The sequence below is a fragment of the Priapulus caudatus genome, unplaced genomic scaffold, assembly GCF_000485595.1.
Source record: "Priapulus caudatus unplaced genomic scaffold, Priapulus_caudatus-5.0.1 Scaffold917, whole genome shotgun sequence".
NCBI lineage: Eukaryota > Metazoa > Priapulida > Priapulimorpha > Priapulimorphida > Priapulidae > Priapulus > Priapulus caudatus.
Window position 1 is genome coordinate 109,188 of NW_014577978.1, and position 16,995 is coordinate 126,182.

Below are 16,995 nucleotides of genomic sequence, written 5' to 3' on the forward strand. Positions count from 1 at the left end.
ACATACCCAGGGTACGTTCCGGTATACCGGACCATACCCAGGGTACGTTCTGGCAGTACCCTGGGGGACATGACCCTATGAGCCTTAGTAATGGATGCAAAATGGCTCATAGGCACAAATGCCATCTGTCTACCACTATGTTAGGGTTCTGATCAATGGTTTGAAGTTTGTTGGAGGTGGTAAGGTTGTGTAGTTTTCTTTAGAAAATGTATGTTGTGTAAAATTATACAGTATATCACGCTGTGTCGCACATGTGTACTGTTACTACTACTGTAGTACTGTGCACTACTGTACTTATTATATTATATTAACGTCCTCATGACCAAGGGCCGTCGCCATGTCTCTTTCTTTTGTTCTCTTTCCATCTTCGATATAGTTCCTTGAACTTTGAAGACTACTCTTTACGAGGTTTGTACGCATTGTAACTATGTCTATGTCATGCCAATGCACGTAATTTTCAAAATATTAACAAATTCAACATTCAATAAAGGCTACTTTAGAAATAACTTCAGCGATGAGAGGTGTAACCGTTGTAATAAGAATATGAAAGAGGATATGGAACATTTATATAATTGTGATAGCTATAATAGATATATCATATAAGGATGGGGAACAATAGACGGCTGGAGAGGGGACAAACACGGGTTATTGAAACCAGAGTTAGGGTATGTGCGGAAAATCCTGGTGATTAGAAACACTAATATTTAGAGAAGTAGAGGCGGTAATAATCTTCTGTTTCTCTAGATAATCCCCGCACTTCGATGTAATCGAGTGCCTTGTGTCGTGAAATACAAGAGAGGGAGCCAAGATACAATTACAACTTCAAGATACAACATCATATTTTTCGTTTTCAAATCTTTCATTACACAATTTACATACAAATATAATGTGACATCTTATTCTTAGTTTATGTCACATGCACAATTGTGAACCCTTCACCAGAAGAATGATTACGTTGCAAATAAGTCATGTAAATTTAAAATAAAAAATGCTAATTAATGAGTAATGCTAATCACTAATGCCAGTAATGGCATGCGACTTGCAACTGCAAGGGCAAGGTGAGTGAAGAGTCAAGACTCACAAGAGGTCACGACTCACGTTTCTTACAGTTACATGTCACTCTAAATAAATTTATATTAACTTCTTACTGTTACAATACTCAAGTTAGGTAAATAGCTGGGAATATAAGTACTTACTCCCTTTCGTCCGAATAGCTGAAATTATGACGCTGCGTCGGACCAAACTCATAGAGTTTCGGGATATTAGTGTGGCAGCCATTCTATCTTTTCGTTTCAGACTTCGATAAATCTCGCGAGATAACCCCTGGCGGATGAATGTGGCAAAGAAAACTTATAATTTTAATATACAATAACTCTTTGTACTATGTAAAAAATAAACTATGCATAGTGTAAATAATAAAAAGAAAAATACAAATATATGTTACTTATAAAAATTAAATATAAAAAAAAGAAGGAATTTCTAAAATTTCCTTCTGCTGTTCATTTATTTTACATGGCTGCTCCCATTAGCGTCCATGTGTGCGTGATTTCCTAGTAAATACTAAATATTGTGTACTGTAGACTGTAGTAGAAACATTACAGCTTGGGTCACTAGCTGCTGCATTACCATAAAGAGTATATTATTTCAATAACTCTTGCGAAATGGGCAAAGCTAGGACGGCGCAACCAAGAAGGGCTGGTAATGCTACCTTCAACAAGGCACAAAATAGCACGAATCCAGGTAAAGTTGCCGTGACTCGTGAGGCGTGACACTGACATTGAATTATATGAAAATGCAGCAATTAGGGATGAATTGCCCAATTGCCTGCTGTGCCTTCTTGGTGGGGGGGGGTGGGTTTGCTTCTTGTTGTAGTGCTTCTTGATATGTTTATAAGGCTTTCTGGTATAATTTAAATTTAGGAGATATTCTGTAAAATTTTAAGCTAGTTATACAAATAAAACCCAGGGGCCCGTTGTCAGAAAAAAATTAGTCTTAACATTAACCTTAACATTAACTTTTTCTCTTAAAGCGTTGCCAGAAACTTCGTAAAGTTAAGATAATTAAAAATTCTCGTAACTTTTCTCTTAACTTTAATATTAGACCCTCCCTTTAGACTTTTAGACTTAACTTTAGACCCTCCCTTAACTTTAATATTAAGTTGAAAATAACACATTTACACTACGAATTACAATTATAGTGATATTATATTTTTGTAATAATGAATAAAATGTGTGTTTTTCTTAAAAAACACGTCAAAATCATTAATTATCTACCACTAATAAAACAAAACAATACATTTACAAATGACGTATGGCATTTGTTCTCTTGTTTTAAAGGTTTGCAACGCTTGCCACGATTCTCGCGTTACAGTGTGAGAATTTGTCTTGTTGTGCAGAATAAATTCATGACCACGTAATTTTTCATCAAATATTATTTATATGTGGTTAGCCATCATAATATGCATAAATTACTGTGATGTACAATAAATGTGTATGAATTTGAATTTTGTGATCGATTCTCATCCAATCAGCAACCTTGTGACATGAAATTATGAAGTTCATGTTATCGTAAGTTTTCACTTAAGTAAGTTAAGTTTAAGTTGGTTTCTGGCAAAAGCTATTAAAATTAACCTTAACATTAACATTAGACTTAAAATTAATCGTAACTTTACGAAGTTTCTGACAACGGGCCCCAGGAAGGCAAAATAGGTGCGGGCGGAGCTACGTCACAGATCAGTAGTCACGTGACCACCAGCAGAACGCCGGTGAAAACAACACCCATAGGATTACTGCATAACTATACGAATTATCCGTCACTTGGTTTGGAAGTTTTAATAAGTTTTTTTCATGATATTTCTTCTAATATCCTTTACGAGTATATAGATAGCCTTTCTGTAGCTATAATTATGACATTATGTAAGATACATATGATACATAAGATAAATATTTTAAGCTATTCTTATTTGTATTTGTTTGCTTTGCATTAGTTGAATAAAATTACCCCAGGTCTCGTGAAACAAAAACAAAGTCCAAGATTACACATGCGCACGCACACACACGCACACGCACACACAGTGACACACGCACACACAGTGACACACGCACACACAGTGACACACTCACACGCACACGCACACGCACTCGCACACACAGTGACACACTCACACTCACACGCACTCGCACTCGCACACGCACACACACAAGGACACACAAACACGCACACACGCATGCACACGCACGCGCGCACGCACACGCACACACAGTGACACACGCACACGCACTCGCACACACAGTGACACACGCACACGCGCACACACAAGGACACACAAACACGCACGCACAGGCACACGCACATGCAGTGACACACTTGGACGCACACCTACACGCACACACAAATGCACATGCACGCACACGCACTCACATGCACACGCACACGTACACACAGTGACACACTCACACGCACACGCACACACGGTGACACACAAACACGCACTCGCACACACAGTGACACACTCACACGCACACGCACACACACGCACACACAAGGATACACAAACACGCACGCGCACGCACACACAGACGCACACACACGCACTCGGACGCGCACGCACACACACAGATGCACGCACACGCACTCGCACACACACACACACACACGCAGTTATAAAATAGTAGTTACCTGTCACGAAATGATCAGAACAAATAGTGGAGAATTTTGACGGACTCCAGTTCGTACAATTTACTCATTTACATTTAAGTGGCAGTCAGCCACTTATGACTTATCACGCCTCTCTGGACTCTTATGTCATTTTGGCAGCTCAAAAAAATATCTTTTCTTATCTGTGCAATATATATGATTGTGACAACCTACTACTACACAAGTTTTCGGCATATATGCAAGGAAATTAGTATTCTTTTGGTTTGGAAATGGGGTATTGCGTGTGTAAGCTCACAGAGACAGGCTGTTGTTTTCACCGGCACAGCTGGTTGCTAGGTTAAGAAAGTCCCGGATGTGGCAAAGTTCCCGGCTGTCCGCCTGCACCTATATATGAATAATCACAGTTACAGCGCCATCTGCCGTTATGAAAAAAAGGCCATCAGAAAAGTTATTAAATCTACTTCAACAATTCAAGGCCTAGTGTAATAATTCGCTGTGGCTATATGTCCGGCAGCCGGGCACGGCCTATGATTTCCTAAATGCCCGGCAGTTCCTAACACTAACCCTAACCCTAACCCTAACCCTTGTTTACTTGAAATAAAGCTGAAAATTAAAAACTGCCGGGCATTTAGGAAATCGAAGACCGTGCCCGGCAGCCGTCAGATATATGCCGGCTGCCGAGCATATAGCTACTCTGATAATAATTTGGTACTGGAAATGTTGCTAACCAGCTTATATACGTTATATGTTGACCTCTGACATAGGATTTTCTTGTGGCATTCAGGTCAGCTCACCTGACAGCAGAAATATCACTGATTACACCAACAAAAATACTAAGATTTTATGCAGTTATAGCATAGAAAAATGGATTTGACCACATCGTAAAGCAATAAATTTTATCGTATGCCGATAATGCCTAATGGCAGAATTGGTAAACTTGTATTTGTGTCGGTGATGAATTGAAAACAAGTGCATGCCTGTACTATGTCTATGGCAGATAAGCGGTGGTGCCACAAGCTAATCCATACTTCCTGTTAGTTCAAGATGACAGAAAACGAATGTTTACAAAAACGATTAGTTTGAAACTGGCAGTTTTCGGTGAATTCTAAGGTTCTAAGACATTTTATTGTTACTCTAGACAATTGCTGTTACTCTAGCAATAACGGTAGGTGTCATGAAAGTGGTGAAAACACTGGAAAACTCTTTAATAGCAGTGGCTGGAGGTACGGCAGCCGTATCTCCAATTTACGAGGCTGGAGGTACAGCAGTCAATTTGCTTTCATACAAACGAGACAAAGATGGCGGCGGATGGCGGCAGATTTTGAAATAATGCCTTGGGAAATAAATTCACGATTTGAGAGTTTTGATGAGCTAGAAAACACTCGGATTAGGTATGAAAATGAACATTATTGTAAACTTTACAGAAGAAGATCGCAAATAATTGCCTCAGCCCTCAAACAAACGCCAAAAAGGGGCTTCAACGAACGACGGCTGCCGTACCTCCAGCCACTTTGTATCATAATAGAGTACCTCAAGTCCTCGAGTCATGTTACTTCCATTGCTTACTGCTTCGACAATTAATGTATCAAGTGCACTATATCACTGTACTCACATTATTGATTTGACTTGTAAACGTTTTTCAGACCGGGTAAAAACGCATGCTGGAATGAGGGACAAGTCGACTATCAAACGCCTGCTAATGTACAAAAATTTCAAACCAGTCAGGTGAGCAGAGGAGATTGTTTTTGCAATTACCACAAGGAAAGTACTGTTAGTTTTACTAGTGTTAGGCAGTAAAGTGTTGTTGGGGAAACTGCCAGTATGAAATACTATTTGCCTTTGCAGAAACAAAATCGGAAAAGTAGTAAAAGCAGCTCCATTTCAGTCTTGGGTAACCTCGGGTGCTGTATCGCGAGTGGAGCCTAACAGGAGATGGTTTGGTACAAAGCTTATTTGGTATACTTATCTAAAATACATGAACAACTTATTATATGTTAACCTATATGTTATGCTATATATATCTAAGCTGTATTTATTGGCACTGCATTTATATTAAATATTCGTTTTATTTACAAACCAATTACTAAACGATGTGACTTTTATCATCACACATTTTCATTCAGCAAGTAGGGTGATAAGTGAAACCTGGAAACCCCAAGAGTAATTACCTAAGTGGTGAATCATTCTCTTTCATGATAGGCAACACAAGAGTTGTAACACAGAAAGCATTACAGACCTTCCAGGATGAAATGGGAAAAGTAGTAAAAGACCCATACAGGGTTGTAATGAAGCAGACAAAATTGCCTATCACTCTACTAAATGAAACGGCCAAGGTAAAAGGAAATAATGAATCCATGCCATGAATGTTGATCAAATTAATATAGGTGCCATATACATGTGCATGAACTTCACTGTGTATTGAAATTCATTGTTGTCTGTATCTAAGTGTACAACTAAATATTGGGTAGGTCAGTGTATATATGTATATATCTGGTGTGGTGTTTAATGCATACACGAATTTTGCATTATACAGAATGCTAGAGTCCATATTTTGGACACTGAGAGTTTTGAGACCACCTTTGGAAAGAAGGCCCAACGTAAGAGGCCCAACCTGAAGACAACTGACATGGAGGTGTGTTCGTTATTCTAGTTAGATACTACGTGGGATTAGGGCTGTCATTAGTATCAAATTATTTGGATTCGATTATTGATATATTTTTCCGATATTTCGATCCGATTCAATAAGTGGATACGTCGATACCATAATAAAACTCTAATTTCAACCCCTGCATAACTTGGAAAATATTGATACAGAGCCGTGAAAGTACAGTAAACTCATACATAACTTATTTGAGAATACATGTATTGTATTCTATTTCTACTTATGATAACTAGATGCATTTTATACATCGCTGTGCTTAAATGCAACGTGGGCGAAGTATATTTTAATATCTGAATTCAACCAGATTGACCTGGCGTCGCGGCGATGGCGAAGCAGCAGACATGCTTTTCCGGTAGACAGATTTTATTATAGAGATCAGTGAGACAGGATACGCACCAGAGACAATAGAACACCACAGTTATTGATTGTCTCTGTATGCATGCGCCCTGCACTACTTCCGATAATGGCGGCGCTCAGTCAAAAATGCTACTGATGCTTCGCTGGCTACATTTTAGCCACAAAAAGTAATAAACAACACTCTTTTACCAGAAAAAGGATGTACTTTATTGTGATATACTGTATCGGATCGCTATTTTTCGATTTATTTCGATATCGATATCGGACGCAAATCCATCGCGATTTATTGATGAGGTGGATATCGATGACAGTCCTACGTGGGATCTTCATGAGGTTGGGATTAGTATTGTGTTTGCTATTGTATTTCGCTTTGTATATACTCAAGCTTTTGCACAGGTGTTGCTCTATTGAAGAGTAAATGTTTATTGGCCAATGAATCGAATCAATCACGTGTTTTATTATTAGATGAGATGTATCTCTATGCTCAAGCCGAAAGATTTCATGAAATTTTAGCACCTAATTATGTAACAATACAAATTATGAAATTAAAAAATGTATGTAAAAATTGTGTTTTGGATATTTCTCAATTACCACAAAGAGTGTAAAAGCAAAACGTTTGCCACAAGTTAAGCACAGTATGCACCAACAAAGTGTGTCCGGATTTTTCTTTCCAAGTTTCACATTTACCAGAAAAAAAACTGCCAACATTTTAAATTGTATGTTCGGATTGAAAATTTATGCAAATAAAGAACCATAACTTATAAAAGATGGCACTGAATGTTAAACCCTTTTTTCAGCAATGTGTTACGATTAAAATGAGTGTAAAATTAAATTCTTCCGAGTTGTAATGGCAGAGAAATATCAGCGTTTTTCTACTTTTCACAATGATCAACTGCTTGCGTGCGAAATGGGTGAATGTATGAGAAACATCTACTCTTAGTACTAACTGCATGCGACATATCCATGACTAACTGAAACCACTAAATTGGTAAAATGCTCTGTGCATCTTAAGAAATTGTGAGAAATTACGAGATTACCACTTACAATTTGATGTGAAATGCGCGAATGCTACATACTGTATGACATCACTAGCTGCGTGTCAACAAGTTCAGGCCACTGTAATGAGGTATACGTGTTATTTTCGACTGTGCGGCAATTTCAACTATCACTGGCAGTTGATGACTGTAGGAGGGTTGAGGCTGATAGATTCTGGTATAATGAATACCGTAAACAGGCTGGTTGGATCATGTTTCTGAAATCATTAGTAAATGTGTGTTTAAAAAGCTCAAACGCTCTGAAAGCTCACATACACTGATGCTGATAGAGAAATAAGTATGTACAGAGGTGGCACCTCGTGCTAGCCATCGAATAAGACTGAAAATGAAAAATCAATGAAATTTTACATTAAAACTTGAGTGTATCCTTAAGAACTCAACTCCCATCAATCAAAAGCAATAGCAAGACTTTGCCAGATAGGAAATCAGTAAGTTAGAACTTGTAAAATATGTGTCATGAAAAAGAAGCGTCGTCTTCCAGTGATGATTTAATACTGTTTGGCAGTTTCTACTTGAGGAAGAATTACTAAGTGATTCAGATATTCTCTCACCTTGTAGACAATGGCAGACAGTGCGATGAAGTCCGGCGATACATACAATGCTGAAAAGGACAACTCGCTAGTAAAGCCGACGGACGGCATTACTGCAGCTCCCAAGGAAATGATCTTCTTCAAGGGCCAGTCAAAACGAATCTGGAACGAGTTGTATAAGGTGCGAATACCTTGCTTATTTGATTCATTGTAAGTGAATGATAATTTAACACAAACTAATTGTTAAATATTAAATGTTTAAAGTTATTATTTCGAACATAATCTCGTGTTTTCCCCACTTTTACGACACTGTTATTGCTTGAATAACAGCAACTGTCTAAAGTAACGATAAAATGTCTTAAAACCTTTGTATTCACCAAAACATGCACGATTCGAATTTTGATTACTTGTTTTGATTACCGCCGCCATTTCTTGCGAATCTTGGGCTAGCGCCAGCTATTGGCTAATTTAAAAAGACAAACAGAGTCAACTACATACACAAAATCAAATGCCCCTTTGTTATAATCGGGTGCAATATGGGTGGACTTGTTTTGAAGGCGCCATTTGTAAATTGATTCTCGCTATAATCAAATGTCATGTTGTTACGATGTATAATATTCACATCTAATTTTCTATGCTATAACTGCATAAAATCTTAGTGTTTTTCACGTTGGTGTAATCAATGATATATCTGCTGTAAAGTGAGACTATATTTCGCTATATATTTTTTCAGATTGAGCGTTTCTGAGCAATAATTTTGAAATAAAAACATTAAGGTGATTTCTCATAAGTGACAAGTGATGATTTCAATTTTAGATATTTAAATTGTGGTTTCCTGGGTTTTGGTAGGTTATTGATTCTTCGGATGTGGTAATTCAAGTCCTGGATGCTAGAGATCCAATTGGAACACGGTCCCCTTACGTTGAGAACTACATGCGAAAAGAGAAATCATACAAGCACCTAATCTTCGTTATAAATAAGGTTGACTTGGTGCCAACATGGGTGACAGTAAGCATTCTTCATATTATGCACTGGTTAGCTTTGTAACTTTAAAATTTGTTTTATGATGTTGGGTTATATCGTCTGTGGGGCTTGCACCTTCACTGCATGCCTGTTAGAGTGATGGCGTAAATAGGATTTTTAAATTTCATTCGCACATCTTTCAGATCAGGAGTTTATAACAAATGTGAAATCATACATTTATCTCTAACTACTCTGAAACAGAAACATACACATTCATTGTAAATTTATAATTTCTATTACTCTATAACACAATCTTCTCTTACTCGTTGCAGCAAAGATGGGTTGCTCTGTTGTCTCATGAGTATCCCACATTGGCGTTCCATGCAAGCATGCAAAATCCATTTGGCAAAGGATCTCTGATTAGTTTGCTAAGACAGTTTGCCAAGGTACAAAAGAAAATTAAAGAATTTATAAGCTCAGATGTTACTAGTACATTAATTCAGTTTGCGACACGTGCTAAATAAGTAAGCTAAATGTAATGATTACCGCATCATATCTAATATGAATTCATCTATCGCCCCAGATATTTCTGATTTTCCATATAAACTGATATCTTTGAAGATGCATTTTTACTTAAAGATATTTCTTAATGATAGCTCCACTCTGACAAGAGACAGATAAGCGTTGGGCTAATAGGCTATCCGAACACTGGAAAAAGTTCCATCATCAATACACTGCGAAACAGGAAAGTCTGTAATGTTGCTCCAATTGCTGGGGAAACCAAGGTAAATGCATGTTCGTAATTTTCTAGTTGTCTCATGGAAATATTGGTTTCACTCTAAGAAAATAATTATAAAAAAAAAAACCTTATCCGTTTGGTACACAATGTCTTTTTCATGCTGCGTGTTGATTTTTAGTTTGTTTTTTATACATCACGAAGGTGTGGCAATATGTGACGTTGATGCGAAGAATCTACCTGATTGACTGTCCTGGCGTAGTTTACCCAACTGGTGAAACAGACACAGAAATTGTACTGAAGGGTGTTGTAAGTCATCTGCCCATTTCTATTACTCTGTGAAGATCAATCTAACTAATAGTTAATTTCTTCATATAGAATCTTATCTTATCTACTGGAAGTTCTTAGCCCAACGAGCATATTTATGGAGATTTGTATTCATACATTGTGCCCATAACTCGGTCAAGAACCTGGTTGCTGCCATCATTCCTGCCCGTACTCGGGACGCGACGCATTGATGTTGCGATCATTCACTGTATTTCAGGTGCGTGTGGAGAAGGTGGAAGCCCCGGAAGACTACATCGCCACCGTGCTGGAGCGGGTGAAGCCGGAGTACCTGGCCAAGACCTACCGCGTCAGCGACTGGACTGACTCTGAGCAGTTCCTTGAGATGTGCGCGCGAAGAAGTGGCAAGCTACTCAAGGTGAGAGCTTAAACCGCTCTGTCAAGGTCGCCGATGTCAACAGTAATCGCAAAGATCTGAAGGAACTTGTCATTCTTGTTTACGTAGTCAACTGTAATTTGGCATGGTCATTTTTGTTTGGTGTTTGCATTGCAGGGTGGTGAACCAGACCTGTCTACTGTAGCTAAGATAGTGCTGAACGACTGGCAGAGAGGTAAACTGCCGTATTTCGTCAAACCGCCTGGATGCGAGGTGGGTGCGGTGGGTGATCTATGTGTAACGTAGCGATTCTTTAACGATATCTGTGTCTGCTGTATCTGTTGTCGCTGTGTGGCCATACACAAATTTCATCAATTAATATCGTTTTACATGTTGAAGTTTTGCTTTATTTAGCCATCGTGTAAAAGACGTAAAATGGCGTGGACACCAATATGGCATAGTCCTTGGATGGATGAGCTTAAGAATAACTTCTCTTTGTTACTCTCATCTTTCCAGGACAGAAGTGCCCCTTTCTGGGAGTCAACAAAGGAGAGCAAGTCGATAGCGAAGGTCGGCGAATCGTTGAGTGTGGATGAGTCATCATTTCCAGAGGGCACTGGTGACGAGAAACCACAACTGCCACAGGTTAAGGTCGTACAAGACTTCAGTCAGATCACGGTCGGGCCAGAATTCTTCGGCGATGACGTGCAACCATTGGCAGTGTGTGACGGTCCTGCCGACAGCGACGTCATCTCGGACAGTGAAGTGGAAGAGGAAGAAGAAGAGAAGGAAGTTGCACGCAATGAGGAGATGGGGAAGACTGGTGCTCGGGAGGAGGATGAGTATGCGGGTGAGTCGCGCGGAGGCAGCGGTGTCGTCATCGGTGCACCCGCAGAAGAAGCGCTTTTGCCTCCATCCGACGATGACGGCATGTCAGGATTATCAGACATGATTCAAGATGGTGACTTCGTCTCAAAACCTGACGGTGAGGAGAACATTGAGGATCGAGATAGCAATATGGATCGAGACAGCGATGGGTCATTGAGACAGAGCGAGACACCTGTTGAAACAGCCCCCCACACGTCAAACGAGGCATCTAAGTCTGACGTAGATCTGACACGAATTTCAACAGATTTGAAATTGGCATCGCCGTCCGTGGTGAAGAAGAAGATGAAGAGAAATAAGAAAAAGGGTGGTAGAGGCACAGGGCCCGATGGGAGGGTGGTGAAGAAGAGCAGGAGTGGGGCATTCACTGTGACGGACGTCGCCGATGATTGGCCGACGAACAAGCAGAAGACGACAGGTACTGTATACGCTGTATATTTTGCAGTGGTTTCATTTTCGCAAATTTCGCGAACGCGTCCCCGACCGCGAAAATAACAACACGCTGTTCTTCACTAATTCGGGAAGTCACCGACTGCGAAATTAACCATTCGCGAAATTGTCCATCAAGTTTGAATTCGAGAAAATATCTGTACGTGAAAAATATGGCGTATACAGTAGTTTTGTTTCCCACTTCTGGTGTGGGATCTGCATTATGTTGGTCTTCATCTGCTTAACCTCGACTTTTAATAATAAGCTGTTGTTAGAAGCAAATGCTTATCAGGGGTGCCGTCTATGTTGTCTCAGGTTGCTTCACGAAATACACGGTACGCGAGTCAGCCAATGTCGCCCTGGTGGATGTGGAGCCATCAAGTGGCAGGAAAAACAAACGGGAATTCACCGAGGATAAGGGAATGGACCCGGGCGTAAGACTCACATCAAAAGAGGTAAGACATTCAGGACAGGCAGCTATTTAGGAACATTGTGTTGTAATGGGTGCTGTGTATAATTTTGGTTTTGTCGTGAAGCACTAAGCATAATAAGTTTTCCCTCAGATGATGATTATCTGTGAATGCTCAGCATCTGGTTCACTCTTTCATGAACAAACTTGATGGGAAGTTGATTGTCGCGTTGTCAAGGTTTTTTTCCAGATTTTGGCAGCGGGTATGAGTGCAGGAGTTGTTTATACCTCATTGCTCAATATTTATGACATCTTTATTGCATAAAATGTAAGGAGTAATGCAAATATCAAAATATTATAAAAAATGCCTTGTCAACGATTTAAAAACTAATAGGTAAACATCTTTTTTCTCTCCAGCGGCGGAGGATAGAGAGGAGTGCTCGTGACAAGAAGGTTGGAGTCCATTATTATTCGGTCGCAGACATTAAGGGAAGGAGAAAAAGGAAATAGTGAGAGAGAGGTGGCGTGAAAACAAGAACGACAGATAGAGAAAGAGAGGGGGAGGAGGGGAGAGAGAAGAGACAGTGGGAAGACGATCATGCTATAATCCCATATGGGATGCTCCAAGAAAAGGATAAACCTGCAGAACTGTGTCATTGGTGTGTTATTGGTTTATATGAATATTTATCGAACACCAGTAGAAACAGTTCATGTGCTGGTGGTGTGTCTAGCTGTTAAAATAAAATTGAATGATACTAGTAATGCAATTTACTGTTTTGATGTTTAGTTTTTAGGGTGAAATGACCAGATTGAATATTTTTGTACAAAATGTGTATTTCCAACTCAAATATTTACAGAAACTGTCAGGCTGCAACCAATTCTCTATTATCCTGTTATGACCGATTATGACCGAGGATTCTCATCACGTCCGTAGCGACTTAATTACTGCAGCTTTAATTCAGGTGGGTTAATATTCTATTACTCCGCCTTACTTACTATAGGCCTATACTATTACTCCGTTGGTTACTCAATAACTGAGCCCAAAAAGCAACTCTCTCCAACCAACTGTATAACTACACCCACGCACACACACACACAGAGATGCCCCCCCACACCACATAGCCCTACAGCTGATTACAATCTGAAGTTGAATGCATACACAATATGAAAACAGGTGAAATGCAACTACCCTGGGAATTTCAGAACTCTCTTATCTCAGCATAGACTTTCCTAATAAACTTTTATCACTAGACCTGTGTTTATAGTTAGGAGCGCGCCCTAGCATGTAGGGTACAAAACACCTACTTTATTCCCTCGCGTTCTTCCCTTTTCCTCCCCTGTCCCTCGCTCAGCCTCCTTCTTCTACCGACCCCAGCTATCTTCCCTGCCGCCTTTCCTCAGTGTCCCATCCTCTCTCTCCATCAGCAAGCTATATTATGAAGTTTGCCTCAGACGGCACTGCACGCCTAACACGGTGCACGCGCATGCGCAATATCTCCCGAGCGCAATCGTATTTGGCAAAGATTATGCATTTAAAATGAAGAGGAGTTATCTTAGCATAGATTTATATGATAACATTCGATCAACAGACATCATTTAAGAAATAGGAGGAAGACCTTGCATGTTAGGTCCCCGCTGCGTATACCAGCCAGTACACAATCTGGCTACGTTATATTTTGTGATGAATATGCATTTAAAATGGTTATGGGGTATCTCAGCATAGATTTCCCTAAAGCTGGGGGCACACGAGCGTATTTTATCGCCCGATCGCGGCGATTAAAATCGCCAGCAAATTTATACGCCCGATCACGAAGGGGCACACGTAGCGTATTTGAGAGCGTACGCGTACGCCACTCGACGGAATCACATGATCACATGATGCATTACATGATATCAACAAGTTACAACACGTCCGATTGGTTTAAAAAAATCGATCGCTCGACAAAATACGCCGGACACGGGCACACGAGCGAATTTGCCAGTGTAAATAATCGGCCTAATATATCTAACATTTTTGATACGGGCGATTCGTACGGGCGATTAAAATCGGCGTCGAAGAACGGACACACGGGCGAATTTTTCGAGCGATTTTAAAACACGGCGATAAAATACGCTCGTGTGCCCCTCCCATAAGAAACTTATCAGTAGACCTGTGTTTATAATTTGGAGAGCACCCTAGCATGTAGGGTACAAAACACATACTTTATATATATATATTAATATATGCTTTCGCATCTTTCCCTTTGCCTCTCCTGTCCCTCGCTCAGCCTCCTTCTTCTACCCCCCCCAGCTATCTTCTCTGACGCCTTTCCTCAGTCTTCCATCTCCTCTCTCCCTCAGCAAACTATATTATGAAGTTTGCCTCAGACGGCACTGCACGCCTAACACGGTGCGCGCAGTCGCAATATCTCCCAAGAGCAATCGTATTTTGCAAAGATTATGCATTTAAAATGAAGAGGAGTTATCCTAGCATAGATTTATATGATAACATTCCATCAGTAAACATTATTTAATTAATATAGGAGGAAGACCTTGCATGTAAGGTCACCGCTGCGGATACCAGCCAGTACACAATCTAGCTACGTTAGTGTGTTAGCGCATGCGCAATATCTCACCAGAGGAGTTATGTTTTGTGATGAATATGCATTTAAGATGTTTAGGGGGTATTTCATCATAGATTTCCCAAATAAATTTTTATTAGTAGACCTGTGTTTATAATTAGGAGCGCGCCCTAGCATATAGGGTACAAAACACCTACTTTATTCCCTCGTGTCTTTTCCTTTGCCTCCCCTGTCCCTCGCTCAGCCTCCTTCTTTTTCTACCGACTCCAGCTATCTTTCCTGTCGCCTTTCCTCAGTGTCTCATCCCCTCTCTCCCTCAGCAAGCTATATTATGAAGTTTCCCTCAGACGGCACTGCACGCCTAACACAGTGCGCGCGAATGCGCAATATCTCCCGCGAGCAATCGTATTTGGCAAAGATTATGCATTTAAAATGAAGAGGAGTTATCTTAGCATAGATTTATATGATAACATTCGATCAGCAGACATCATTTAAGAAATAGGAGGAAGACCTTGCATGTTAGGTCCCCGCTGCGTATACCAGCCAGTACACAATCTGGCTACGTTAGTGTGTTAGCGCATGCGCAATATCTCACCAGAGGAGTTATATTTTGTGATGAATATGCATTTAAAATGGTTATGGGGTATTTCAGCATAGATTTCCCTAATAAACTTTTATCAGTAGACTTATCGCTCAACTTGGGGCCATGACGTCACATGACCTAGATTACTATTCAGGGTTTTATTACTAATTGGGCTCCGGATTTGAAATGAAATGCGTTATTGAATGTATTTCTATGTATAAAAACGTTACAGAAGTTAGAAAAGTTGAATTCAATTGTCCTTTAACTCATCCACTATTTTGCGCAGTTCTCTGTTTTTGCCCCCCCCGTTAAAAAATCCTGGCGTTAAAAAGTCAAAAAAATAAACAAAGTAATCCGCTCATATCAGGTGACGCACGCGCGGCCATGTGTAATGCCAAGACGCGACGTGCACGCACGCGCGCATGCACACAATGTGTACCTGCCACACAGCACGCACGCAGCATGCATGCAGGCGCTGCTGCCACGTGCAGCACGCCACGCACGCACGTATATGTGCATACGTCACGCCCGCACGCACTTGCTACAGTACAACACGCACGCACTGCGCACGTGTACCTGCACACACCACACATGCACGCACCGCACGCACCCGGTACCTCGTGAACAGCACCGCAAGGCACGCCGTGTACGTTCACACGCACCACCCACGCACGCAGCGCATGTACGGCCACGTGTAAGTGCACACAGCAGCGCACGCAACGCACAACAAACAGCACGTGTACGTCACACGCAACGCCACGCACGATGTAACTTGCACACGCACGCACGCGTAGCACACGCACACACATGCACGCACGTGTACGCCTACAACACCCCTACTACGTCACAGGCGCGCACACACACACGCCACGCACGCATGCGACGCCACGTTACGTACACACGTACGCACGCAATGCATGCAACGTCAGGTGTACGTGCACACGCACGCAACGCCGCACGCCGACGCAGCAACGCACGTCTACGTGCAGCTGCATGCACACACGCACCGTGGACCTGTACACACACGCACGTACGCACAACGCACAATCATGGCACACACGTGTACCTGCACACGCCGGCACGCACGTGTACGTGCACGACCGGCACGCACGCCGACGTATACGCTGCCACGACACGTAAGAACGTGTACGTGCGACAGACCGCACGCACGCACCCGTGTGAAGCTTCACAACGCACGCTACGCAATGCACGCACGGTGTCACGTGCAGCACTGCACGCACGCAGCACACACGCCGTGACGTGCACTACTAAACAGCGCTTCTATAAGAACTGTGGTCATTTCATCTCTAAATGCTCAGCAAGCATGCTTTCCGCTATCTGCCAACCATGACACAGGGTAACAAATACACGTGACCTGATCTATGACTCACGGTGAAAACACTCCTATAGAGGACTCCAGACGGGTTATATTACGGCCCACGAGTATATATTATTGTCTATGTTTATATCCTATACGTTTGGACCAAAATTGCTTGCGGTGGTGCGC

General features: G+C 41.2%; 2 protein-coding genes across 3 annotated transcripts in view; one reads left to right on the top strand and one right to left on the bottom strand.

Moving 5' to 3' along the window:
• LOC106814391 (cytochrome c oxidase subunit 5B, mitochondrial-like) overlaps positions 1-1,312 on the bottom strand; it is a 4,198-nt gene extending 2,886 nt beyond the window's left edge. Inside the window, exon 1 of the mRNA XM_014818705.1 lies at positions 1,197-1,312. Within this exon, the coding sequence (XP_014674191.1) occupies positions 1,197-1,278 (82 nt within the window). The 5' untranslated portion in view covers positions 1,279-1,312. The remainder of the gene's footprint in view (positions 1-1,196) is intronic.
• Positions 1,313-1,504: 192 nt separating this feature from the next.
• LOC106814388 (nucleolar GTP-binding protein 2-like) lies at positions 1,505-13,111 on the top strand. Of its 2 annotated transcripts, XM_014818699.1 has the most exons (15): positions 1,505-1,740; positions 5,301-5,382; positions 5,503-5,597; positions 5,857-5,990; positions 6,191-6,289; positions 8,290-8,442; positions 9,111-9,269; positions 9,557-9,670; positions 9,881-10,009; positions 10,165-10,269; positions 10,505-10,663; positions 10,799-10,894; positions 11,138-11,924; positions 12,251-12,390; positions 12,762-13,111. In XM_014818699.1, the coding sequence occupies exons 1-15, from the start codon at positions 1,662-1,664 to the stop codon at positions 12,852-12,854; spliced, it is 2,424 nt and encodes an 807-aa protein (XP_014674185.1). In that variant the 5' UTR covers positions 1,505-1,661; the 3' UTR covers positions 12,855-13,111. The 2 variants fall into 2 exon arrangements, with proteins under 2 accessions (XP_014674185.1, XP_014674186.1); XM_014818700.1 differs by lacking the exon at positions 10,165-10,269.
• The last annotated feature ends 3,884 nt before the right edge of the window (positions 13,112-16,995 follow it).